This window comes from Gallus gallus, chromosome 2, assembly GCF_016699485.2.
Source record: "Gallus gallus isolate bGalGal1 chromosome 2, bGalGal1.mat.broiler.GRCg7b, whole genome shotgun sequence".
Lineage (NCBI taxonomy): Eukaryota > Metazoa > Chordata > Aves > Galliformes > Phasianidae > Gallus > Gallus gallus.
Window position 1 is genome coordinate 63,182,479 of NC_052533.1, and position 26,116 is coordinate 63,208,594.

Below are 26,116 nucleotides of genomic sequence, written 5' to 3' on the forward strand. Positions count from 1 at the left end.
AACTAAACTTAGACCAAGAAAAAAAACCACCACCACCAAAAAAAAACAAAAACAAAACAAAACAAAACAAAACAAAAAACCAAAAAAAAACCCCAAAACAACTAATAGAAAGCTTGATTATAGGTTTTGGGCATTTTTGTGTGTCTGATGTAGTGAGGAAACAAATTCCCCTACTCTGACTTTTTAACCTACATACAAAGTAGATGGTGGTGTCCCAGCAGTAGAATGTAACTGAATGCGTGAGAAAGAAGAAGCTGATAATGGCAGAATTCGATCATGGAGAGTTGATGAAAGAAGAAATAATGGTGTGCCCTCTACGAGTTATTACTGGTAGTTTCCATAAAAGTTGAGTAAATGAAGTCTGAGGCTCAATTAAACCACATCTTGTCTTTCTTCTTCTGTGCCCAGGACAATACATTGTTTGCTGTGAATAGACCACCCGAGGGCTGGTCATGTGTTTTGGTAGAAATCATAGTTTTGTCAAACAAAGCAAAAGACATAATTATAGACTTTTTATATAAAAACTATTTTAATTATTATTGTGCATTTCTAATTAGAAATGTGTTAAACAGTTGCCATTAAAAGTTTAGAAGCATGAAAACAGCAAAACGCCAGAGAACTTGTTCTTTAAAAATTAATCCTGATTTGACTCAGTAGCTACAGATCAGCAGGAATTCCTCCTATCTTGGGGGGAAGATGGGGGTAGTGGGCAAGAGAGTTTTTTTCTTATTTTGCAGGATAAGGAAAATCCTAAAAGCCACCACCTTTGTCCCAACAGTTAGGATCACAATGAAAAGGTGACTTTTGAAGCTGTACTTAGTTGTAGTATGAAATGTCTGGTACCCAGCCATGAACATGATTGGTATTATAAGAAGTATATTCCTTGGTCATATGAAATCTCACTAACAATGCAAAGTACTTATAAAATGTAACAGTTATAGACTGATGGAAGACATATCCTAATTCTTGCGGAGTTGATGGGATTCTAGACAGGGGCAGGGATAGGGGATGAGAAAAAGATTGAAAGATTGCTCTGTAGTATAAGATTCATTGACATTTCGTTTTCTCACTGTGGAGCACATGCACAGGTGTCAGCTGTTGTCTTCACATTGGACATGACTGTAGTGAAAGGTTTCATTCTAGATGCTCTGAGGAAAACTTACCTTTCGTGTTAGTTTAAAGCCTTGTCATCCTGTGGTGCTTCTCCCATATGGGCTACAGGGTGGGCTCTCTGCTCCCAAGTGCTGTGTAATACCTCTGGTGTAATCCACACTTCCTGTGGGGTTACTCTGTGTGTTGCTGTCTTGCATCCTGCAGTCACCTTTGCTGTTAGACATTTGCAGAGACCAGAGGAATGATTTAAACCATGAGCTGGATGTTCCCAACACTCCTTGGCTGGTGTGCTCATCAGTATGAGCTGGCTATAACTTCTGGGGAAAGGAGTCTTGCACCTGTGCAGCTCTGCTGACAGCAGGACATACAGCCCTTCTTAGCCTTGTGATCCCTGGTTTCTCTAAGAATGAAATACTTTCTGTATCTATTTGCTATAAAATAGGAACTAATTCTTTATGAACTAGAAGGGACTGAGCATTGGATGCTGTCAGGATGAAAATTCTTTTCATGCAAAGCGATGAAGTTTTTTTCAGATGATGATATCTGTGCTTACCAAGCATGTGGACTGACACTACATCACTTGGGTGCAACAATCACTTTTAAGGAGGTAGATACATGACTAAGTCCTGTGCTACTTTTGGCTCCTTCTGCATTGTTTCCTCTCAAACTACTTAAAAAAATAATAAATTATTATAGCATCTAAAGCCTCAGGCATGGGTGAGTAAACCAACATAATAAGGGCAACGCACAAAGCAACTACTAAGTTGTAACAGAAATGCTAAGTCACGGCTTGGATCAGTGATTGAGCACCTGGTGGAAAGCCGGGGCAACCCAGGGGAGCTCAGGTGTATGCAATGCACCTGAGTGACCAGAAGGGGTGGGGCCAGGATCCAGCCCTTCCCAGACTTCATTTAAGGGTTGGTAGTGCAGGTGAAGATGTCATGCTGGAGATCCCTGCCTACCTGGGGTCTTCCAGGGGGTAAGTAGCTTTTTTCCTTTGTTCCATCGCTTATGGCTTTTGTGTTTGGGCTTGTTCTCATTTGCTGCAGTCTAGGATTGTGCCACTCTGTTATTGTTGCTGTATTTTACACCGTGTTGTAGCATTATAGTATTACACAAGCATTTAAAGTCCAAATATTGGAAAAGAGGTGAAATGTGAATAAATGTGGTGCTGGAGTTGGACTCTGTGATCCTTGTGGGTCTCTTCTAACTTGGGATATTGTATGCTGCTTTAAGAAGCAAGAAAAGAATATGAGAACAAGTTTCATCACAATAGGCATGGCACATCAATAACACAGTCTGGGACTAGGTTTTTAACATGTGTTACAACAGTGTAAACTTTAGTAATACTCTTTTTCTCTTGCATCTCTTCTCTGAATTGTACTTAATGTGTACTAGGCTAGCTCATCTCCAGTGTGATGTGGTACATGTTTTTTGTCTGACTGGCTAAAAAGAACATGGACATCTAGGGAGGGAAACACAGGACTACTCTGTCTCTTTCACTTCATTTTCCAAATATCTGGATCAAATAGGACCTCTACAGCTTGAGCAGATCAGTTTATCAGAGAGGATTTGCAAGTGAGCTGATGGCAGCAACATATCACAATCAATCTTCTGGGTGTGAACTGCCGCCACAAACACTGCTGGATTTTTATCTCCTCTCTTGTGGTGGAGTGTAGGGTTACAGTCATGCAGTGCTGTGCCAGACACCTTCAGCTGCAAGCCTATGAAAGCTCATTGTAATGATGACTGTCTGGAGCGCCTATGGAGTGTTCTGTATCAGCAGGTGCTGACAGTGGACTGTAGCAGAAAGAGGGAGCTGTTTCCTTGGCACATCTCCCCCTGATTTGGGGACCTAGGGGGAAAGTGCCACAGGGTCTGAACATTCTTCTCTGCATATAAGCTGCTACAAGATGTGTTACAGTGGAAGTGTGCTTTGGGGTTGTACAGCAGCTAGAAATACACATCATAATAACATGATTGGGGCTATATATAATGGCTGGCGTTTTGTAACCCTAGTGACTCACTGCTCCTTTCCTAAGAAGAGAAAGCCACTGGAGCCACCTCCTGTGCTGCCTGAAAGGCACACCTCTGCAGGTCCCACCTGTTGCTCCTTGTTTAGCACTTGATCAGATCTACCCTCCTCTCTCTCCACTAGTCAGGAGCCAAGAAACATCCTTCTCTCACTGCTGGTCTCTTGTGCCAGTGGATGGACATTGCAAGAGGTTTTCATTGTGTTGCTTATCAGTGACTTCATAACACAAGTATCTTCTTGCTGTCAAACCCTCTGGGAGAAATTACCAGTAACAAGCTTGTTCTGTGTAGCTTATCCAGATACGCTCTGATAGCAGTGCTACTGCTTTTAATTCCAGAGTAGCAGTAATTATTGAAGAGAAAAATAATAGTAAAAAAACTTTTGGACCACTTATCTATACCCATTTTCCCCCTCTCCTCAGGTGTGGATTGGTGTTAAACACTGTTTTCTATACTAAGTAGCACATCAGACCCAGTTCTGAGAAGAACACTGCACCCTATGGAGGAGCTGGAGAATGGAGAGGTGTCTGGTGCAGACAGTCTTGCCCTGGCACCTGCCACCATGCCAGCAGCCGACTTATTGCCAGGACGTCACTGTCACCATAGAGACAGCAGTGAGGATTTGGTTTCAAAAGGTGAAGAGGAGCTGGGAATTAGAAAGGTAAGGCTGAGTCTGTCTTTCGACTCTTGTGAAGGGTTTTAAAATGATGCCGAGGGTTTTTAAATGGTTCGAAGGGATGTCACAGTAAGGGGTGCTCTGTTATATATTTGTGCTCATGTATATATGTGCAGGTAAATATACCTACGTGCGTGTTTATGTGAACTGCTTTGGGTAGATGTGCATGTAGAAGAACCAAATGAAGTATTTCTAAAGAACTTTCTGATGTTCTGTTGGCAATCCTCCAATTAATTTTTTGTTTACAGATAGCGTAAAGCAAGACTTGGCTTCTTAAAATAAAATTTAAATAGAACTCATGAAATGCTCACTGCTTAAAGATTTTATCTGTTTTGCACAGAAGCCGAATGAGCTGCATGCGTTGTAAATTAACGTTGTTCACTTCTGCCCCTTTTCCTGATCCTCTGCTGTACTTTAGCAATGATATGCATGTAAAGCAATGGTGAGTGTTGACAGGCAAGATAAGGATCAGCTATGAGTCATTGTTTAACCACACAGGATTTTAAAGCCTTGATATACACTGGTCCACAACAGCTTGCAGATATTCCCTCTCTGCCCGCTCTTATATCAGCAGGAAAAGCTGCCCCTCTTGATGACTTACCACGTTCCTTACAGATGTAACTCATTTTCAGTGATGCGTGGACTTGTTTAAATGTTCAGTTTGTGCCTTTATAGACCCCAGCAAGGTGTTGATGCCAAATGGATGTCTTTCGTACCGTGACAGCCAAAAATAACTACATAGGTATGGCTCTGAGGGAAGGGGGAAGAGGAGGGGAGGAGCTCATTGCAGAGCAACAGATGAATTATTAATGAGCAATGATATACAATCATTACTGCAGGAAGGTGTTAGAAGGCTTCCAGAGACTGATGCAAGGCCTTGTATGAGGTGCTCAGTGCTGTAGGGCAGCAGGGGCTGTGTGCATCTCTGATCTCAGGCCAGGGATGATCAGTAGAGCCCTTGAGCTCTTCTCTCTGCCCAGTCTGCTGCAGATCCAGAGGGGAGTAGTCAGGGCACAGCGGGTTTCTATCATGGCACACTCCACGCCTTGACAGCTGGAGGAAGTCTGGCATGGGAGCTGAATCTATTGGCTTCATGTCAGCTCCAGGGTATCTTACTCGCTTTGGGAATTCCCTGCTGGGGAAGCACCACTGCTGTTGGGAGCAGGGATCAGAACTTGGCCCCTGGGGCTGTCCACTCCAGCACAGGGTTTTGGCAAGGATGTATGTCTTTTTTTTTTTTTAATTCTCTATTTCTAGGTCTTTGATTTAATGAATAACTAAATGACAAGTAAAGCTTCAGGATTTACCCTATGGCTGAATTTTCTGTGGGGGTGTTTGTATGTGTATGTAATGCCACTTGTATTTATAATTCCTGTTGCTGTCGTCACTCACACGTCTGTGAGCACAGAACAAAAGGCAGCTAGCTCCCTTTGCAGTAAGCTTATGGCCCCACTGCTGTGTGAAGGGAGCAGAGGGCACAGAGAGAGCCTGGGGGGCCCAAGGAAACCCTGAGATAACACTGGTTGGACTGCCAAAGTCAGGCTTCCACAAATCACTGCAGTATGTGTATGCTTTATGGTAACAAAGGAGACAACTGGGTTGGTGAAGAACTGAATTCTCTATTTACATGCAGCTGGGCTTTGCATTTATAGGGAGGGTGCCATTGTTGGGACATGCAGCTAGCTGTCTGACTTCTGTAACAAACTGCATTTGTAACTGATTTTATCTGATGACTGCTGCAGGATCTTGCCTACCCACACTTTAGTCACTCACCTTGACTTCTGTTTCAAGAACTTTCTGACCAAATTGATCTTTTTTATTGATATCAATGTTAGTGCTGGTCAACTTTCAGGTTTGACTCACTTTCTGAGATCAGGCAATGTCTCAGTTAAGGCACAGTCTTCATTAATCATTTCATCATGCTTTTTAGGGAGACTAGAACCTGTAATTACATTAGACCCAGAGTTTTTCCAGTTCAGATCTGTCTCCTGTTGTGATGATTTCCAGCTGATTCAGAGAAAAGGAAATACTACGTTAAGTAGAAATTAAGTAGAAACCTGTCATTCTTTCTAAGCTCCAATAGAATCATTGTTTCAGTATTTCTTTTTTTTTAAATAACTTTATTAATAAATACTTATCTCCCTTATACCTTTGGATTTGTTGGATCTAACTGCCTCTTGCACGGTAAGACAAGCAAACACAGATCTGGCTGATGTGCAGCCCTGAGTTGTCAAGCATTTTGTGTGCTTGCTTGTTGGTTTCAGGAGGAGTTGGGTACTAACATTACTAAGGGTCTGTTTTGAAAGAATTTACTGATGCAGAGGCCACTTCTGAGAGACAAAATCAGAAAGAGGGAAAAGAAGGCTGTGTTCAATGTCCAGCCTAGGGCCCTGGTCCTTCTGGTACATTGTTTTAATTCTTTATTACCTTCTGCTCTTGTTGCTCATACTTACCATCTCCTCTGGCCCCAGAATATATGTGCTTGATCTGCTCTGGGGAAGATGGGAATCCACACCTTTTCTGTCTGGAAATTACACTGTGGCAAGATTTGTCTTCCTTAGTGCAGCAGGAATATTTATTTGCACCAAATTTATGCCACAGTTTACCAGGTGGTACAAGAAGTAGAGGAACATCAGCTATTTTCTGTCTATTGTTCCACTTTTTGTATGTTCTTTGTAAGATTTCCTGTGGTTTTCTTTGACTCAAGCTGTTAAGGTAGGCCACAGTTATTTTTGAGTTAATTGGAGGATAAGGGAGGACCTATCTAAAAATCATGCTGTAGTGGTTGTTGGTGTGTTGATAATTTACTGATTTATGTAAGAAAGATGGGCAAATAGCAATGTGACACTGATGCTGGACATAATTTCAGAATTATGAAGCTAGCCAGAATATAGAGCTGTTGCTCTCTATAGATATCTTTGTTGCCCAGAGGTAGATACCTCTTATTTCTACACTCCTTCATTTGCTAGAGTATGTGAATCCATTTCTCTGGATTCAGTTTTCTTTCAAGAGATCCTCAAGATACCCACAGAGTCTACTTTCACCTGTATTCATTGTATAGGAGAGTGAATGAGACAAAAAAAAACCCCAAACTATTTTGAGTGCCCAGTGTTGCACCAAAGGTATACAATGCCTTTTTGCATGAATCAGTGGATTTTGGGGAGGGTTTCAGAGAGCATGGAAACTCTGTGGTGCTGTTGACCTTTCTCTCAGATTGGGCCCGACATCGATGAGCCAAAATTTGCAGGTAGTCCAGCCAGGATTTTTCTGCATCGTAAAGGAAATGATGAGGAACTTTAAGCTCTGAGAAGATGACTCAGTGCTGCTGGTGCTGAGTTAGACCTATCACTATACCCATTGCAGAGGCACGCAGTCCACACCCAACTTCATCCTCTGCCTACACGCAAATGTGTCATCTGTCTGTGCATGACTGAAGCACTCATATCAGAAACATTTACCTGCCAAAGATGTGAGAATTGTCATAAGTAATTGTGTCCTTCCATCTTCTCAAGTATTACTGTTCTCTGATTGTTCTGTCCCATCTCTGGATCTTCAAATGGATCCTGTTGTGCATGTAGGCCTATCTGGGAGAACTGCATATACAAAGCCAGTAGTGAATCATGTCAGCCTAAGGAAAACTAGTTGAAATAACACATCAAATAGAAAAGGATCTTGTTTATTTTGGATAAACTTATTGTTGCTTGACACCAAGTATTGCATTCCAAGTTTAATTTGGATTAGTGCAATTAATAAAGGTGTGCTTTTTCATGAGTAGCAGGATTTTTAAAAGCAGCCTTATTTTTATCCAGTTTATACAATTCAAACTAGTATCAATTCAATTGTATGAAATACAAAACTATGGAATTCATTCATTCTTCCCACACTATGTAAAAGAGCCTGTGATTTCATTCAACCACTAGAAAAAAAGTGTTCCAATCTAGAAGTATGTGGACGCATTTATTTCATGGTTTTGTATTAAACTTTCTGACATATTGGAGTTGTAGGCTTGGAGGGCCTAGACTGGGATTTGTGTGGGTGTATCTCTGAGATTAGGAACTCTAAGAAAGTTTCCCTGTTGTTTCTCAGTTCTTTTGTGCAAATGTAAAGCCTCAAGCCATCTTTCAGAGGACATGAGATCATGAGTTTCCTGAGGCAAAGCGTAATCGAACTTTGTCTCAAAACAAAGGTGAAAGCTAAGGCACCGCTCTTGAAGTAGGGGGTTTCTGAAACATCCTCAACAGAAGGAGTAGGAGACATGATCTCCCAGCTAGGACAAGCTGCTCTGGGTGCTGCTGACAGACCAATTGCTTCCTAATGCTAAAAAGTCTGAAGATGGTGGAAAGTTTTATCCAGCAGAGATGGGGGAAGAGGGGAATAGAAGCAGAGGGTAAATCAATTTCTCTATTTGCTTTTCTCTAGCAGAGGACTAGGTATGATAGAAGACCGAAACAATAGTTTAGAGCAGCTATTATGAAACATCTTTTGGTTCACTTCAGCCAACAGTCCCAAGAATGCCCCATGTGACAGAGCTGTGCAGGTCTGGGAGGAAAGTACAAAACCAAAATCTCTGTGAACTGAAACCAGAAGATTTCACAGAGTCCTGCTTCTGAATCCAGTCATGCTTGAGTCACATCCTGCCTTACCTGACACTGCACACATGATTCAGAGAAAACGGTGTGAAGCTACTCCTCTACGGTAATTGAAATGAGAAGGATATTTGCTGGCATGCATTTCTCGGCATGTGGCACAGCAAAATACTTTTTTTGCGGAGCTGTCAGCAAAGGCTGGCAGAACAAAGGAGAGCCAGGAATTAATCTAGGATAATGGACAAGATGGCAGGAGGAGCTGAGGAGATTTGAGTCTTGTGGCAATTTTTACTGCAAAGCCAGGAGCACAAGTTTGACTTGTTCTCAATTAAGTCTAAATTATTTGTCTAGTATTTAAGAAGCAACATACAGTGTTAGTGGCAACAATACAATTGGTCATTTTTACTTTGGTTTTATTTAACCGTTTAAAAACAAAAATACATAAATATAACTGAGCACACATTGTGCTCTGTTCTTAGTATCTGAGTTAAGATACTGTAAGATCGGAGCAAGTACAAGTAGGAGCAAAGAACTTCAATACCACAGTGTCTTTGAATGCCAGCAAAGACTTGGCTGAGCACAATGTGCAGCCTTGGATGGAGGGCTGGAACATGAGACTTCCACTTTCAACATCCTATGATGTACAGTGTGTGAAGAACACTCTTTGGGTAGTGGTGGTACAAATTTCCCATACAGATCAGAGACATAAGATGTGCATAAGTTGTAGCTCTTCTCAAAAGTATGGATAGTAGCTTACAGAGGTTGGAGATCTGGCATGAGATCCCTGATAACATCCACTGTTTTCCTACCATCACCTACCACTGCTTCGTGTAAGGACAGGCAGGCTTACTGCTGATACAAAGCTCTATCTGATTGCATTTCATGCAGCTGCCTTCTTCTGTATCAGAGATCGTGGAAGCATGTTTCACACCCACACCTGATTTCTCAATTTCCTCCACTCCATCTTTCAGGTCTCCTAGTGATACATGAAGCATCTGCTACTGTTCAGTAACTTTCTACACCTGTAGTTCTATTGCTTTAGGACTTTACAGTAGATTTTCCTCACTCTGGCATGTTGAGATACAAACTGTGCCCCTGGGCTGAGTGCCAGAAAGTACTCAGTAGCACCAACTGCAGACAGTGTGAAGGAAGCTGATCTCAAGGCATCTTGTCAGCATCCAGGCTGAACATTTATAGTCTGAACTGAAGTAAATTATTTGATGCTCTGATATGAAATCAGTCTGTTCCTGTTGCCTGTGTGCTAAAGGAAGCTGTTTCTATAGTTGATGAATAAGGTATGAAGTGTAGACTCTGCAATTACCTTGCATGTTTTCAGGAAAAAGAGGACAGTGCTTTCCTCATCAGCTTGCATCCAGATGTCAGCATATGGGTTGAAATTTCTTTTTGAAGAATGCAGACTAGCTCTTGGTTGAAACTGAAGCAAGAATTGTCTTGCTGAAGCTCTTCAGATTCCCTCTTCACCCCAGTTTTCATTTCTAAGATTATTTAAAACAAAAACAAACAATGAAAACAAAAAACAAAAAGCCCCTTGAAATTCTCAAACTGGGAGCTGAGACCTTAATTTTCCACTAGAATACTTGCAATGAAAATCCAAATATGAGTGCCAAGCCCCATTTCTTATATCTGTTAGATCCACTGGGAGTCAGCTGTACCTTATATGAAATCAGTGACCCCGGTAGCAGCACCTAGTTGGTGAAGCTCCTGCATGGGACAACTTAGCTCCCATGCCAGTCTAATTTTCTCTAAGGCAGAGTGCTGTGTCTTTTTTTTTTTTTTTTTTTTTGCTCTGCCAAACTATTTTTTCCTTAGTGTTGGATATAAGAGAAAAAAAAAGTGTTTTACTATAAGGCTGGCACTGGAACAGGTTACCCAGAGAGGTGGTGGATGCCCTGCCCTTGGAGACACTCAAGGTCAGGCTGGAGGGGACTCTGAGCAACCGAGAGCTGATGTTGATCATTGCAGGGGTGTTGGACTAGATGGCCTTTGAGGGTCCCTTCCAACTCAAATGTTTATGATTCTATGATAGTGTTGACCCATCTAATGAACATCTCTGGTGGAAGAACCGTTACTGTCAACCAACTCCCTATACTTTTTTGGACAATTTGAATTTCAGTTGGTGCAGTGGAACTGTCTGTTCTTATGTTCCTGCTCTGTTTAGTGCCTAATAACATGGAATGATTCCTAGAAGGAGGTCTTGTGTTTTAATTATGTTCTCCATATTCCCCATATTTTTTCAGAGTGAGAAGGTAGGCTTCGGATTTTTCTCTTCACAGACTAGATTGGAGCCTTGGCCAGGGTTACAAAGTAAACCTTAGGCAGAACTGAATCTAAATTTTTGAGTCTAAGTGGAATGGTCTTATTTTGAAGCCATTATGCTTCCTATTGTTCTTTTTGGGGGAAAAAAAAAAGTTAATCTGCTTGTTCTCTGTTGTTGAACATGTATAGTGAATCTGCATCCATCTTTTAAGGTGAACTCATCTTTGAATACAACATTAAAGAGCACTAAGTGATCGTAACTCTCTTAAGATGACAAAATAACTCTTGAAAAATATTATGCTTATTTTTTGTGCAGATGGCATAATTCACAGGACTTGTGGTCCTGATCTGTCCTGTTCTTATTATATACTATTATTGTGAACAGCTAATGGAAAAAAGGAATCAATACAATGAAGCTTTTTTGTTAGCATCACAAAACCACCACCTTAAAGACTCCACAAACTTCCCTTCCATCCAGAAATACAGGTTTCAGAATCTCTAACCTGATATGTAGACAGTTTTGGTTTATTGGCATTATTTATGTAGAGCAGGACTAAAGTACTAGGAAGTTTATAGCATGTTACTGAGGGCTAGCACTCACATGATGTTTATTGCTATCTTGGATACACTGGCATGTTGCAGTATAAGGTGAAGAAAAAAGTCCCCCCAAATTAGAGACATAATGACCAATCTTTCTAATTCATGCAAGCTGAACAGCCGTACATCTGATGCAAGTAATTAACTGAATGAATTGGTTTTAATGGGGCAGGTAGGGAATGGACTGTGTTAGTCTCAGGCCATAGCCCTGCCATCATGTGATGGCAGAGGATCTTATGGATTTCATAGAGGCCTGCTTGATTTTGTCTGGAGTGTCTTGCCCACACAACTCTCTGCAGCATCAATTCCTGTAAGGGGTCATGCTATGTTTGTCTTTCTTTGCTTTTTTTAATTAACTAAAACAGAAGATTGTGTTTTCATACTTTTAGCTGTCATGTGGAAAATGCCAACAAAAATAAGCATATAGTATAAAGCATGTTTGTCAGTCACCTGTCCAATCTAAGACACACTCCTGTGTGAGTTTTAGCACTTTATGAAGGCTATCTATGTTGTTTCTACTGATTTGTCTGGATTTCCCAAAGTTTCCAGCTGGCTCCACATTTTGCAGAGGACTTGTGCAGTGCTGACAGCGTGCTCTAAGATGTTTCAAAATCAATGGTAATTTTCTCATTAACTTCCGCAGCAGAATGTCCTGCATTCGTGAAGTTGAGCTGATATAATAAGTTGCTGCTCATCAGCAGTTGGAAGTTACTACTGTTCTACACAGTAGCAGGACTAACAGGGCTCAAATTATGTATGTAGTAAGCCGTAACTAGCTTGGTTAGAGAAGGCCAGTATCAAAGGGCCATTGACAGATTAAAAATTCTTACCAATTATAACTTTTGAATTTAGTTACACAGCTGTTAATAACACAAATGAATTATGGTAATGATAAAGTATATATGATTTAGTTTTATAGCAGCACCCTATTTAAAACTGTGTTGCTGCTAACATCTGCATGAGAAAAACCGTGTCTTAGGATATAAAGGGATGTGTTGAAACTTTAGATGAAAATTCCCAGTATTTGAACTATTCTGTATTCACTTCAGTGTTGTTAGTTTTTAAAGAGTGAACTGATAGACCGGAAGTATCTGAAACTTCTCTCATCCTTGCCATAGTAAATGAGAAATAATTCTTTCAAGCCACTAAAATTATACCAATCTGAGACTGCTTAGAGCCATAGAATATCCTGAGGTGAAAAGGGACCCACAGGGGACACTGAGTCCAACTTCTGGTCCCTCACAGGACCAGCCAAAATCCATATCCTGTGTCTGACAGCTTTGTCCAAATACTCCTTGCACTCCAGCGCGTGGGGCTGTGACCACTGCCCTGGGCAACCTGTTTCATGCCTGACCACCCTGTGGTGAAGACCGTTTTTATTAAATGATGTTAGAATGTGATCCTTCAGTCCTTAATTTGTTATTTAGGAAGAGAGAAGAAGAATAGGGGATCAGAAGAAATGAAGCGCAATCATGCCATTTTAATTCAGCAGAAATTTTCATGTGCTCATTTACTATAAACACTCTCAGTTAGGAGTTTACATATTAGTCTATTGTTTTCAATGAAGTAACTCATGCAAATACAGAGAAATGTATACAGAAGTGTTTTGCAGGTTTGGGACCTATAAGATAAAGAATAGGCTAGACTGCTTCCTCTTCAGTTATTCTCTCCCACTTGTTATACGTTATGTTTTTCAAAATAACGAGTAATCATCCAAAGCAGATCCTAAATAGACAATCAGCTGGTAGACTGCTGTATCTAAAATGAGTAATGATACACTTGTGGAGATCTTTTTAAAAACCCTTTATTGTACTATTGAAAACTGTAGTATTAAAAGCTATTTTTAGATTGAACTATGGGTGTAAGACAAGCTAGTAAAAGCTAAAAAAAGCCCAAACACGCTAATACTCCAAAGCAACTGATGGTGGAAAAATAGCTGCTTCTGGCTCAGCTAATCTCCTTCTTGAGTGAAACCAGCTTTTTCCAGTGAGGCTATCACACTGCCAGTATGCTAGTTAAAATGCTTAGGCATCAGTGAAGTATTTCAAGATTTTGCTTGCTCTTTACAGCAAGTTTGCTGCCTTCTTACTCTCAGATTGCCTCCAGTCCTGAACTAAGTGGTTAGCTATGAGGCAGCAAATAGTACCCAAGAGGGTGAGAAAGGCTGCCCTGCTCCTCCCTGGGCAGAAGACAGGTAAGAAGAGGATGTGCTATCCATAGATATCCCACCCAGGAACTGGTTGATCCATGGACTTCTGGACATAGTAGCATGTCTCCTTTGAGCTGCATCCACACTCTCTTGCTCTGGTGAATGCTGCATGCCACCTTGGTGAAGTCCTCCCTCTCCTCTCCTTTTAAATTAGCAATGTCTATTACAATGGCAAAGAGTTAGTAGATTCTGTCTAACTGCCTCATTGTGAGTCAGTATAATTTTCTGCTTTGTTCTGATGATGGAAGAACATAAACATTTTCAGATTCTTGGTTTACATACCTAATGCTAAACTTTGCCATTACGGTCTCTAGTTTCAAGATAAGCTTTTCCGTCAGAGAAAACATACTTAACGATCACTTTTTTTTCTTGCTGGAGTTCCTTTTGCCCTGGTTGTAGTTGTACACTCTTGTAGAAATCCAGATGAGCAGTAAATTTAATTACAAAAATATATATTTTTTTTTTTTGTGGGGGGGGCAATAGGTATTTTTTATTCACCTTAAAAGCTTAGGTCTATGGTTATGTCAGGCCAATGAGAGTGTACTGCACTGCAGCCCAGCAGCAGGAATGAATGGCTTGAGAAGATGGGGGCAGAGTAAAACGTGTCGTGGGATTGCTGCTGACTCTTCTGTTTGATCAAATGATATGGGAACTGTGCAGAGGGTGTTCCATTTTTTTCAGCTACCCTACTGGTTGGAAGCCAGCTTCAGCCCTATTAGACGCAGTGTCTTCCCCAAAAGGGGAATTTGGCTGAAGTCGTGTTTGACCACACTTTGCATGTTCAAGGTCTCAGAATGGTTTTTTTTTAATGTGTAATAATGAAACATCACTAGCAGCTACTTCCAATGGAGTTTTGGTTTAAAACTTCAAATCTCAGAGTAAGAATTCTGATTGCTAGTTTTCTGGGTGGAAAAAAAGAAATGTAGCACCGAGTTATGCTGACAAAGTGCATTCGATTATAAAAAAAAAAAAAAAAATGCCAGACATGATCTGCATTTTTCTTCTTCTCTTGGTTGAATTCTGATGGAATCAGCTACAGGCCTTTGGTTGCATTTGTCTACATTTCCTCAGCTAAATCTTAAGAACCAAGCTGCAATTCTGTTTGCTTATTTATCAAAATGCCTTTACACAATGCTATTTTTAGTTAGTAGTGTGCAAACTATACTGCTATGTCCTTGTCCATTTTGTTGCCTTCATTAGACATCATTACCTCAGTTTCCCTTTGTTTGTACTCTGGTTATGATTTGTTAACAGGTACGTGACAGAGGAATGCACTCACTGGGTTGACTATATTGTTACGTATGTTTTGTCAATGAAAACTAGCATACAGAACAACAAAAGGAGGAGTAATAAGCATGTATAAACAAATAGCCTGTGTTGTTTCATGTTGACACGTATATGACACTAATCCAGAAACTCATGCCAGAGGCAAGTGAAATATGTTTTGAACCACTAGAGGCATTTCTTCTGGGATTGCTCATACAGTATAATTTCTGTCTCTTTGCTTTCAATCAAACTCTACTGATCTATTAACAACAATATTCATACCTGAGGTGGTATATCTGTAAAATATGTCACTTTTACAAGGTGTATTTTCCAGTGTATCCATGATGGTATTCTTGCTTAATTCAGAGACACGGTGCACATCAAAAAACTCTTTAGCATTGCATAGTTATACATATATTTCATAGTTTAATCTATAACGGGTAAACAGCAATAAAGGCCTTTATCATAGTGTGGACCATATGTGCTGTTTGCAGCGAAACTTTCCTGGAAAACAATGCTCAATAGCCATAGTTTCATACTCTGAAAAGAAGTGCGTATAAAAATAATCTGAGTGTTTGACTTTTTTCTTTGTAGTAGTTATGGAAACCAGAGAATGGATAGTTGCACTTCACAAGGAAGTGTTAACATCTTTGGATAACATAGATAGTAAAAGCAAATAAATAAAAACAAAGTACTCCCTGAAAATAAGTTATGATGGAAACTCAGAAGCCTTTTTCAAAAGAGATGGGGCTGTTGGTGCTAAAATTGTGCCTAGTCTAAATATGCTATACTGGAAGCATGCTTAGTAGTGGTAAATATTTCTGGCTGTCTAGATGTTTATTTACATAAGTCACTCCACGATTAATGCCTCTTATTCTTTTTTTCATGGAAACTACATGAGATAGAAAAAGCACAATAATACTGTTAGAGCAAATTCTCAGCTACAAAGCACTATTTTTCATCGTAGACACTACTATTACCTATGTGTTTTTGCCACTGATAAGCAAAGTCTGCATGCTGCACTAGTAAGAATAGGAACCAGTAGAAGTGCTCTGCTGTCGCCAATGCTGAAACACACCACCTACCACCTCACTGTGCTCACATCCACTGTTTGGTCTCCATAAACATTCAGCAAGTGTTGATGAATGTTAACGGGTGCCATTTTTTCCACACAGAGGAATTCAATGACACACTGTTTCTTCATGCACACTCCCACGTCAGGCACCATTTTGTCAGACTGCCCCTCTGCTGCCATCTGCCAAGCTGCTACAAAATGTAATGGAGTATTGGTGGGAAGTTTCAACCTCTGCTGCCTTACCACCACCATCTTTCTCTGACATCATGGGCCAACAAGATAAAGCAGGAGGCATTACTTTCAGAGCAGCCCTTGTATATTTGCCTATAGCTTTGCCCTAAATTGTACAGGGTTTTTTTTTTTGTGTGTATGTGTGTGTGCAGTCAAAATCATGCACAAAATGTAGCACATTTTTTTAAGATTTGATGTACAGCTCAGTGTTTTTAACTGACATGCTGCTTTAATTTGGAGGGCACGCTATTTAAGAACTACTAGACAAAAAAAGCCTTTTGTAGTGGAAGAAACAAACAAACCTCTTTTGCTGGGTGTGGACTGGGATATGGACAGGAAGGGAGAATTCAGGACAGTGGCAGTGCTGAGGTTCCTGGTGCCATGACACTGCATCCAGGGGGGATTTCATGGTCTCCTGTGGCTTTGACGAAGTCCTGATTGTTGTACCGTTGGCTCCTCTTCAAAGAGCAGATGTTGACCACAGATGAAAATATTGAATTTACAGCTTATATTTTGCAGTTCTTTCTACTTTTGATTCTACCCTTTAAAGGAGAAGAGTCATTTCAAGATTTTATTGCCTTTGGTTCATCAGGTGTTTTTTTTTCCTAATTGAACCATAATGTATAATCAAAGAATCTTCAAGGTTGGAAAAGAGCACTAAGCTCATCTAGTCCAACTGCCAACCCATCCTTACCATGCCCACTAACGAGGTTCCTCAGTGCCACATCCACACAGTTCTTGAACACCTCCAGGGATGGTGACTCCACCACCCCCTGGGCAGCCTGTGCCACTACCTCACTGCTCTTTATGAGAAGAAATGTTTTCTAATATCCTACCTGAATGAGTACTGTGACATACCACTGGACTAAAAAGAAAGTTATCCATGGCACCCAGAGGATGCGTGATTGGGTTGGGTAAATGTGACTGTAGCCTACCTTGTATGATTACTGTGGGGGGGGAGGGGTATTTCAGCATCACAGCACTGGCATCTCAAGCCCATGCATGGTCTTGGCAACCTGAGCAGGGCACCAAAATCTAGGGGCGATGGCAAAGGTCAGCAGACTCTCAGCATTAGCAAGTGCTGGGCAGTTCTCAGCCCTTCATTCATTACTGAGTAACCAAAGTGACAATGCAGCCTTTTTCCGTGGAGAATTTGTGTCCCTGTTCACTGTCCATTATGTTGATTTCAATGAAACCTAAGCGCATGCTTAGAATTAGGCACTTCTTTGCGTGGTGCCCTCAGGAGAGAGAGTTTCCTCAAGTGGGGCCAAACATGTACTTTGTACAGGGCATCCCCTGACCCAGAAGGTCAGTTGAATCTTCTGAGGGATTCTGAGGGGATATTTTTAATTGTTCAAAGTCTTGTTTTGTTTTCAGGCTCTGCAAAATAATCTGAATATGTGTTTGTATAAAAGCATAACGGAAAAGCTGGCAGAGAAAGAAGCTTGCTATTCATTGCGGTTCGGATCCTGTGACCGGGGCGTCAGACAGAGTTTTGCCATTGATTGCAGTGAGCACAGGGGCAATGCATCTGGCCCTTCGGAGGGAATAATTTTTTTCCCACATAGAGACAAAAGCAGCTGATGTAGAATCGAGACTTTTTTTTTCTGTTGATATGGTATATAAGTTGTAAAACTACGGTGGGCTTGCATAATGGTTTTAACCTCTGTGGAGAATAATTTCCGTGCTTCTAATTGAAATCCCATCACAAGGAGGGAGGCACAGGTGAGACCCACCTAGATGCAGGATCACAGAAGCGTCCTTAGTCTGGTAGGTTTGACACTGCAGTTGTCATGTTAGGTATAGTCCACAACAAACATCATGTTTCTTAGTGCTTACTGTCCATGGGTAGAAATTACCTGCTTCTGGTGGGCTGATTCTGCTCAGAATAAAATCTTTGGTACTGTTGTGTCTGAGCTTAAATTACTTTTCTGGGGTGGAAGGGCATATATGTGTAAGTTGCTCTGAAAGTAATGCCTCCTATTTATTTTCATTGAAACTAGAACAGATATAAAGAGCACAATAACACTATTTGATAGAGCTGATTCTCAGCAACAAGATGCTCTTTTTCAACATACTCACCATCATGAGCTGTGCATTTTCACCAGTGCTGAAGAAGAGCCTGTATGCTATGCTCATAAGGACTCGCACCAACAGCACTGTTGCTGCTGCTGAAATGCACCACCCACCACCTCACTGTGCTCATATCCACTGTTTGGGCTCTATAAACATTCAGCAAGCATCAATGAATGTTAGCAGGTGCCAATGTGATAAAATAGGAGGCATTATTTTCAGAGCAGCCCTCATTTTTTAATGTGATCTGATGTAGAGTTTTTGAAAAGGTGAAGCATTGCTTCCTCACTGTTTCTTTTGCTAGGCAGGAGAGGGGCTGCAGCAGCAGAAGTCACCATCCCAGCTGATTTCTAGGCTGATGCTCTGCAATTCTGTGTGTTTAAACCCAAGAGAGCAGACAGAAATTCTGAGGGTTTCCCTCTATTTCATTCCAGGAGGAAGTACTTTTAGCTGCAGATCTAAGAAAGGACAGGCTGGCATGGAGAAAGAGGTAAGTGAAGAAAAAAAAAAACCCACTTAAAAAAAAAAAGGGGGAAATGGAAAGGACTATCCCTAGCATTGCTATTTCATAATATTATTTGTAGTGTGATGGGAGGGAAGTCAGCAGACACGTAGGCTCCTTTATATCATTGACAAGTCAAGGGGATGATTAACGAGAGTACCAGACAATGTAATGGTAGGAGAAGGCCCACAGAAGTTAAACAAAAGTGCCTTCAGAATTTAGAGAATTCCCATGATCCATAGTAGGACCTCATTGTGCTTGTCTACTGTTTCTATTTTTGATTAGATTTATAAACACAGCACCACATATTTTCATGTGGCTCATAGCCCCGGGGCAGAGCGAGATTGACTGCGCTGAAACTGTGAGGCTTGTGAATTTCGGGCCAGGGATGGAGTGAAATAAGTAGTGTAATTGTTTTTGTGGAGTGACCGTGGGACCTCCTCTGTTCTGAATTACACATGGTTCAACCCTTTGACCTAACCAACCTCAGCAATGCCTGGTAGATCTCCTAAAGCTGTGCTGAAAGGTCCTATCAGTGACATGTTGGAACATTATCTGTCATGTGAGATGTGTGCCAACAACCATATTAAACTACATTAATTACTAGTGAGGCAATGTTTGTGACAATCTCAACTTCATTTAACCCATCATCGTGTTTGTTATTGTTTAAACAGGAAGTACAAGTGGGGATAATTTATGAAATCAAAATGCACCACCATGTTTTCTTTAATAAATTGTATGTTTTACTTTGTTTTATTTCCGTTCATTTTTTTTTTTCTTGGCATTTTTGTTCTTGTCATCAGCTCTGTAGACTGAGTTTTGGAGGGGTTTTCTATTTTAAAACTAACCAGGGAAAATACTGCTTCTTAATAGCTCAACTCACACGCCAATGTAATTGTTATTTCTTCCAGCGTAGTGGTAACTGACACCACAGCTGACTGGGAATACAAGGCTTGGTTTTCTAGCAAGAAGCAAACGTGCTGAGGTAGTTTATGTAAGCCTGTAAGATCACATGTGGGTTATTTGCTTGATTTATACCTTCCCACCTTCACAGTCCAGCTAGTGCATCTCTGCACAGCAGCGCTTGCACACCTCTGCAACAGGAGTGAAGCACAGGCTTCAGTGTTGCAATTCTTTGAGAACACTTTTCTCATCGAGCTGAACCCTTGGGTACCTGAGCATACTGTGGGTCCTCAAAAGGAAGCCCAGGATGTACAAACTCAGGACCTGTCATGCCTAGCTGTGCTGAGCATTATATTAGACCAGACACGTAAGGTTACATTTTCCACCTCCACACCGAGCTGCATCTCTTCAGCAGGCTTTTCCCTCTAGTCTCATTTTCCAGTTAGTATGGGCTGAAATGAAGCGGGTGTTTATTTATTTCATTTTTTAATTGCTGCAGAGTCAGCTAAAAAATATGTTTGACCCTACCAAGTGTCATCCTCATTAGCAATGAAGAGTTTGCTCTCTGCAAAATCTAATGTGGAGCGCTTAAAGCAGACAGGTGCAAATTACAAGCTGTTTCTCTTTGGCTGCCATCCCTTAAGTAGACAAAAGTAATGGGCTGGGAGGAGGGAGAAGGTTCCAGCTCCAGCTGCATAAAGGAAAGCCTTAACAGGGACTTACCAGCTGGTTTCAAGAATTAAATGCCATAAATACCAACTCACAGGTTTGTGTGCTGCTTGCAGAGGAATATGTTCTTAGGAAGGCTCCATCCCTTTTTATGCATGCACATTGTTCTTTGAAAACTGCTCTGCGTTATGTTTAAAGGCTAATGCTCTCACTGAAGTGAATAAGAACAGAAGCCAACATACCTGTTCCTGCTTACTGTCATTACACTCCTTAGAGCATTTCAGGCATTATTAGGTTCCTGGAACCCTACCAGATTGACAATATTTCCAGCTAACTTCTCTGTTGGCTGTGTTCAAACAAGGCCCCAAAGGAAAAAAAACAACAACCCACAACAAAAAACAAGAACAAAACCATGGATGAATCTGCTGAGCTAGTTTGCTGATGTTAGAAACAGTTGTTCATATTAAGAACACCTAATTTAATTTCATGAAAGAGACATAACATGCCAGTATGTGTATGAATCTAAGGTATGCATTTCCTAAAAGGAACTAAAACTCTGTCATTCCAAAGTTGCTCTTCTTTTTGACTTCCAGCTTGCATAGGGACTGCTGTCTGGAAGCAGTAACTTTAACTTTAACTCTAAGGCTGCTGATGAGGTCTGTCTGTGTGATCTTCGTAAGCAGATAAGGGTAGGGAGACAGCTCAGAGCAGAGCTTGTTTACAGCAGGACAGAAGAAAACAGCTAGACGTAAATGAGGGCTGACGGTTTCATGAAGCACAATTGGTTGATCACAGATTCAATATGACTGCCCTGAACTGAGCGATGATCCGTACAGTATGCAAAATTCACTTTCTTGCTGGTCTGTGCCCACCAGCCTTCCAGCAGCTTTCCCAGAGCCCCTCAGCCACGGCTTTGAGTGGAACCAGAGCTGAACGCAGCATTGTTGTACCCAATTCCTTTTGACAACAATCACATTCTTTTAAAAACTTCATAGGTTTTAGTTGTCACTGGTTATAAATGAGGGTTGTTTTTTTTTTTTTTTTTCCCCTTGCTGCTGCTGCTGTTGCGGTGCTCACTACTCTTGCACAGACCTGGGCTCCCCAGTTTCGGATGCTCCTGTTTTTCCTTTGTTTAAATTGGTGTTGTTGAGCAGACTGCACGCCTTAATGCCAACGGTGCACGCGGTGGTGACTGCAAAAAGGCATGTAAAGGTTTAGGTCGCTTTGAATTACATGCTGATTACTCTGTGTTGTGCTCAGCTACTTCCATATCCCCTTGCCTTTGTCACAACGCATGGCACTCAAGTTAAAAAAAAAACAAAAACTAGTATACATTTTTAAGGAAAAAATAGAAGGCATGACTTTGAACTCATCTTTAGACCGTGTTCTACAGCTAGAAGGTGATTTCTGGACAGAAATGCATACATGTGCATTCTTCTGGGTATGGTCACACAACTGGATGTTACCTTCAAGTTCTCACTGAGAGGGCTTTCTTCTGTTTGCTGTTGGAAATCTAAGTTTTGTAGATACGTCAAATGATTAAAGGGCAATCACTTTGGACATGAATTTGCATAAATACGTAAGTTAACGAATACTGACTAATGATAAAATGAATGTAGGATGCCACTGGGTAATTTTGTGCCTATTGTCTGATTAGAAGACAAACTATCACGAGGAGGGGTTCTTGGGAAGGAAATATAAAATAAAGGAAAAAAAATAAAAGAATGTAATTTACAGTACTTAGAGGTGCCCATATGTAAACAAGAAGGATGGAAGAATCGAGTGGAGATAGATGTGAAAGGATAACTTTTAATTTCCTCTGAAGCACAAAGTGACAGGAACATGTGTTGATTACACAAAGGCCACCGAACTGCTCCATTATTTAGTTACTTCAAGAAATAACCCTGGAAGGATTTTACCCTGCTGTAGAAGATCAGGTGTTGCTTTCATTCTAAAAATATGAACTCACTGAAAACACCTTTTCAAAGCCTAATCACATTAAGGGACAAGGGCATTGCTTCTCTCAAAGTTCTTTGTAAATAGGAGTTACAAGCATGCTGCATCAAAACTTAAAAATATTCACCTGTGATTGAGTGAATGAAGTGCAAATAACAGCAATAAAATCCCACAGTGTGTATTTTGTAGGTCTGGAGGAAGAGGAATACTTTCTCCCCCCACTCTCTCCCTCTTACTGTTAAAGAAGTGTTGCGTGTTTTACAGAATACAGCAATTCAAAGCTGACTATGGCAAATACAGCCTGCAATTAGTTTTGCTAGGGAAATCTGACATGCAGAAGGAATATGCGTATACGTAGGAAGTAATGTGGATCATCTTAGCTCTGTCAAAGTTACAGATGTATCCTGATGTATACCAGTTAAAAAATTTGTCCTAGAATTTTTGTCTGGATGCTATTTCTTTTGCTGCTTACGTGAAGTTTAAAGCTTTGTGTGGTGATTCTATACAGTTTAATAAGATCAGTTAAGATAACGACATTTTTATAAATGCTGCTGGCGTCTTTAAAACTGACCGAATTAAAATATTAGGAATGGAAGTAATGCACCAATATGTTAATGTTGAAAGAGTTATAGAATTCTAAAGATGCTCACTAAGCTGATGTGTATTTTAGAAAGATTTTTCAACTGGGGGAAAAAACATCGAAAGCAGTATGGTGACTTTCTGAACCTATTGAATTCTTGTCAAAATTATCATTAACTTCATTTGTGCCACACACAGACTGTAAGAATTAATTCTGTTGCTTTGGTACTTACTGTAGATTCCGTAATGCATCTAGTTCATTTTTGCATATTTCCATTTTTGTAGGACAGTAGTCATCTCGATTTAGAGGAATTCTACTGTTGACAGACTAACATTTACATATGTATGCATATATACATATATATCAAGTTATTAATACCTTTATGAATCTGTCAGTACTATGGTTCTATTGTTTTTGACAGATTTATTGATTGTATGCTGCAAGCATTGTGTTTTACTGGAAATTGACACCCACAATCAAATGGGAAAGATGGATGCTCTAAAAATCACAATTTTTCAATTATTCTTGTAATTAATTCTCTTGTATAGACAGTTTCCAGGAGCTATTTTGCCAAGAGTGGTCTTTATCACTGGACAATTAAGCAACTGGCTTAAAAAAATAGTGCTCATTTTAGGAACTGCCATGCGACATTTGTAAATAAATAGGTGTGAGCTGTTTTCTTGCTTTGATTTTGGCTTCGATTAATTCTCCCAGATGTGCTTTGCTTTAGATAATCTTTTCCTGCCTTGACTGTTAGCGTCTATTACTGGGGTCTGTAGCTAGGCATGAGCTCATGCGAAGTCTTGCTAGTGCTGCACAAGGTTTTGTACCAATGCAGACTTCAGCACTTGGACCTTCCTGTTGGTACCAATATGATCATGTTTCTTCTGGGCCTTGCTTTCCCGTGGGAATTAATTTGGAACTTGTAATGGCCCAGTTCCTCCAAGATCTACTCCTATCTTTTTTTTTCACTGTAGCTGTTGTTGGCATGCAACTAATATTAAATTAACTTTTCATTGTTGCAATGAGTCCTCTCCCCTGGACCATGATCTCTCTTATGTGACCTCTCAATGTAAATTATTTGGGATTGCGTCCATTTTATCATCTCATATGAAAGTGTGGAGCTCGTTCATTTTCAGCTGCTCTGTGATGAACAGCTACACTGGTTATGTAAGTGGACCTAGGAAATGCAGAAGGGAGGGCGTCAGGGAAGCCTGTGTATGAATAACATGTATAACCAAACTTTTCTAAATGAAGCACTGCAGTTCTGCAAGTGAAATAAAGCAGTTGCGTACACTAAAGACAAGTCTTATTCTTCATTTGTCGAGGCTCCTTTGCATTAATTAAAATTGGTTAAAAAAAAAGACTAACAAAAAAAAAAAATCACAGTATTTTAATGTGACCTTCATTTGGCATTTGTTTTAACTTTTCTTCTCCTATTTTATTTAATTCTTCCACTGCTGTTGTTCAATTAGTGTTTGACCCCTTTAGCAGAGATGTAAATTAAATGACATTTCAATGCCATCCCATATTTAAAATACTGTGTTAGTTGTGGATCATAAAGGATGATCTTCGTTCTTTAGCTAATTTATTCATTTAACAATTTCCCTCCAGAAGTTCCAGCAGAAGGCTCTGAAGCAAACTAAGCAGAAGAAATCCAAGTCGGCTGAATTTCTGATGGGTGAGCCTTGCTTGATGAGTTATTGCTCATAATTTGTGTAAGGATTAATTAACTAATTACAGACAAATGGCTGTGGGCGAAATTTTGCTCTTGCTTGTCAGGGTGCAATTTGTAATTATTTTAATCATTTATTCTTTTTTTTTTTTTTTTTTTTTTTTTAGAGTTAATTTTAACCTAATTCTGTTTTGGCGACATTTGAGGACGATACACTTGAGTCTTTCAGCAAAGGAATTACTAGAAGGAATTTTCTGCTTGTCATTGAAATACACTTTGCTATAATGTGCTCTTCTGACCTCCTTGTTTTCTGTAGTAAAAGAAGAGAGAGCAGCAACAGAAGGCATTGAAAATCCAGCTTTTAACATCAGCAGCACAGATCTTTCAGCATATCAGACTTCAGAGGAGGAAGTTATTAGACATGACAAGCTGCATAGCACCCTTGCAGCTCACCAACAAAAACTCAGGCTGCAAGCCCATGCTGAACCAAGAGGTGAGGCATCAAACTGGATTACCCTCAAATGGAGTGACAGCGGTTGCGTTCCTTATCGAACCTGCACATTCCGCCGGGTGTTCCCATCCTGATGCATCCCAGCATCCACCCCCAAAGCCCCAGATCCCTCTGAAAACATGGGGTGCTTGCAGGTTTAGGGATCTGTGCTCCGTTTTTGTATTCGGCTGGCTCCCCTTACTGTGGATGCAGGCTGCATGGTGCTCCCCCCAAGCAGATGGGAGTGTGGGGAGCCAGCTCTTCTTATGGTGAGTCCCCTTAATTTGTACCAGGTTGGATTTCGGAGGCACTGTAGCAGACAGATGCTGCTCCCTTGCTGGCTCCCAAGCACTGAGTAGCTTTAAACAGCTTACAGATCAGTGATTGATTGTTGTCCTCAGATCTCCCATATGCCCTCAGTCAATCGGCATCTTGCCTCTGCTTCATTATATTTTTTCAGCCACTTGTGCTCAGATATTTAGAGCAGAGAGTCCTGTTTGCTCAGCTTTTCCAGGGAAGCGATCCTGCACAACCTGGTTTTTAAACTCAGCTGTGACGTGGCACCCAAAAGAGGTGCTCTCTCACGAAGCAACGTTTATTATTTAGGGTAATGCAAACTATTAGGATTTGCGGTGACATCAGTTTTTTATATTGTAGAACTTTGGTATCTCTTAACCTATTGCTTAATTACTCTATTTTGAATTGTTATTACCGCTGAATGTTATGACTAATGGTTGGTTTTACTTAATAATATCATACAATTAAATAATGGCTTGGGTTGGAAGGGACCTTAAAGCCTATCCAATTCCAACCCCCTGCCGTGGTCAGGATTGTTGCCCACCAGCTCAGGCTGCCCAGGGCTCCATCCAGCCTGGGTTGTTGAGAAAATACAATGAGGAAAAAGGTGAGAAAAAGAATGTAGAGACATCTGATGAGTTATATGAGGAAAATCTTGGATTAAGTTTTAAAGTGAAAGCAATAGTTTCTGAAGTCAGACTAAAAATCTTCCCTAAATGTGCACTGAAAATATCACTGTATTGGAATGTGTGGTATCCTTATCTTCAAGTGGACTGTAATCAACCATGAATATGTGAATGTACATACAAAGCCTGAGATCTCCCAAGTAAGCAATATGACTTTGAGGTGTCTGGCTCACCCAGTGCTTCCTATTAAACTCCCAAGCAGCGATGCCACTTGGTGAGCA

At 40.6% G+C, this 26,116-nt stretch overlaps 1 protein-coding gene across 1 annotated transcript in view; it reads left to right on the forward strand.

Moving 5' to 3' along the window:
- Positions 1 to 2,051: 2,051 nt before the first annotated feature.
- The window catches only part of OFCC1 (orofacial cleft 1 candidate 1), a 178,537-nt gene continuing 154,472 nt past the window's right edge, over positions 2,052 to 26,116 (forward strand). The window contains exons 1-5 of the mRNA XM_015275986.4: positions 2,052 to 2,092; positions 3,570 to 3,808; positions 18,442 to 18,627; positions 24,362 to 24,428; positions 24,739 to 24,915. Of these exons, the coding sequence (XP_015131472.3) occupies positions 3,647 to 3,808; positions 18,442 to 18,627; positions 24,362 to 24,428; positions 24,739 to 24,915 (592 nt within the window). The 5' untranslated portion in view covers positions 2,052 to 2,092; positions 3,570 to 3,646. The remainder of the gene's footprint in view (positions 2,093 to 3,569; positions 3,809 to 18,441; positions 18,628 to 24,361; positions 24,429 to 24,738; positions 24,916 to 26,116) is intronic.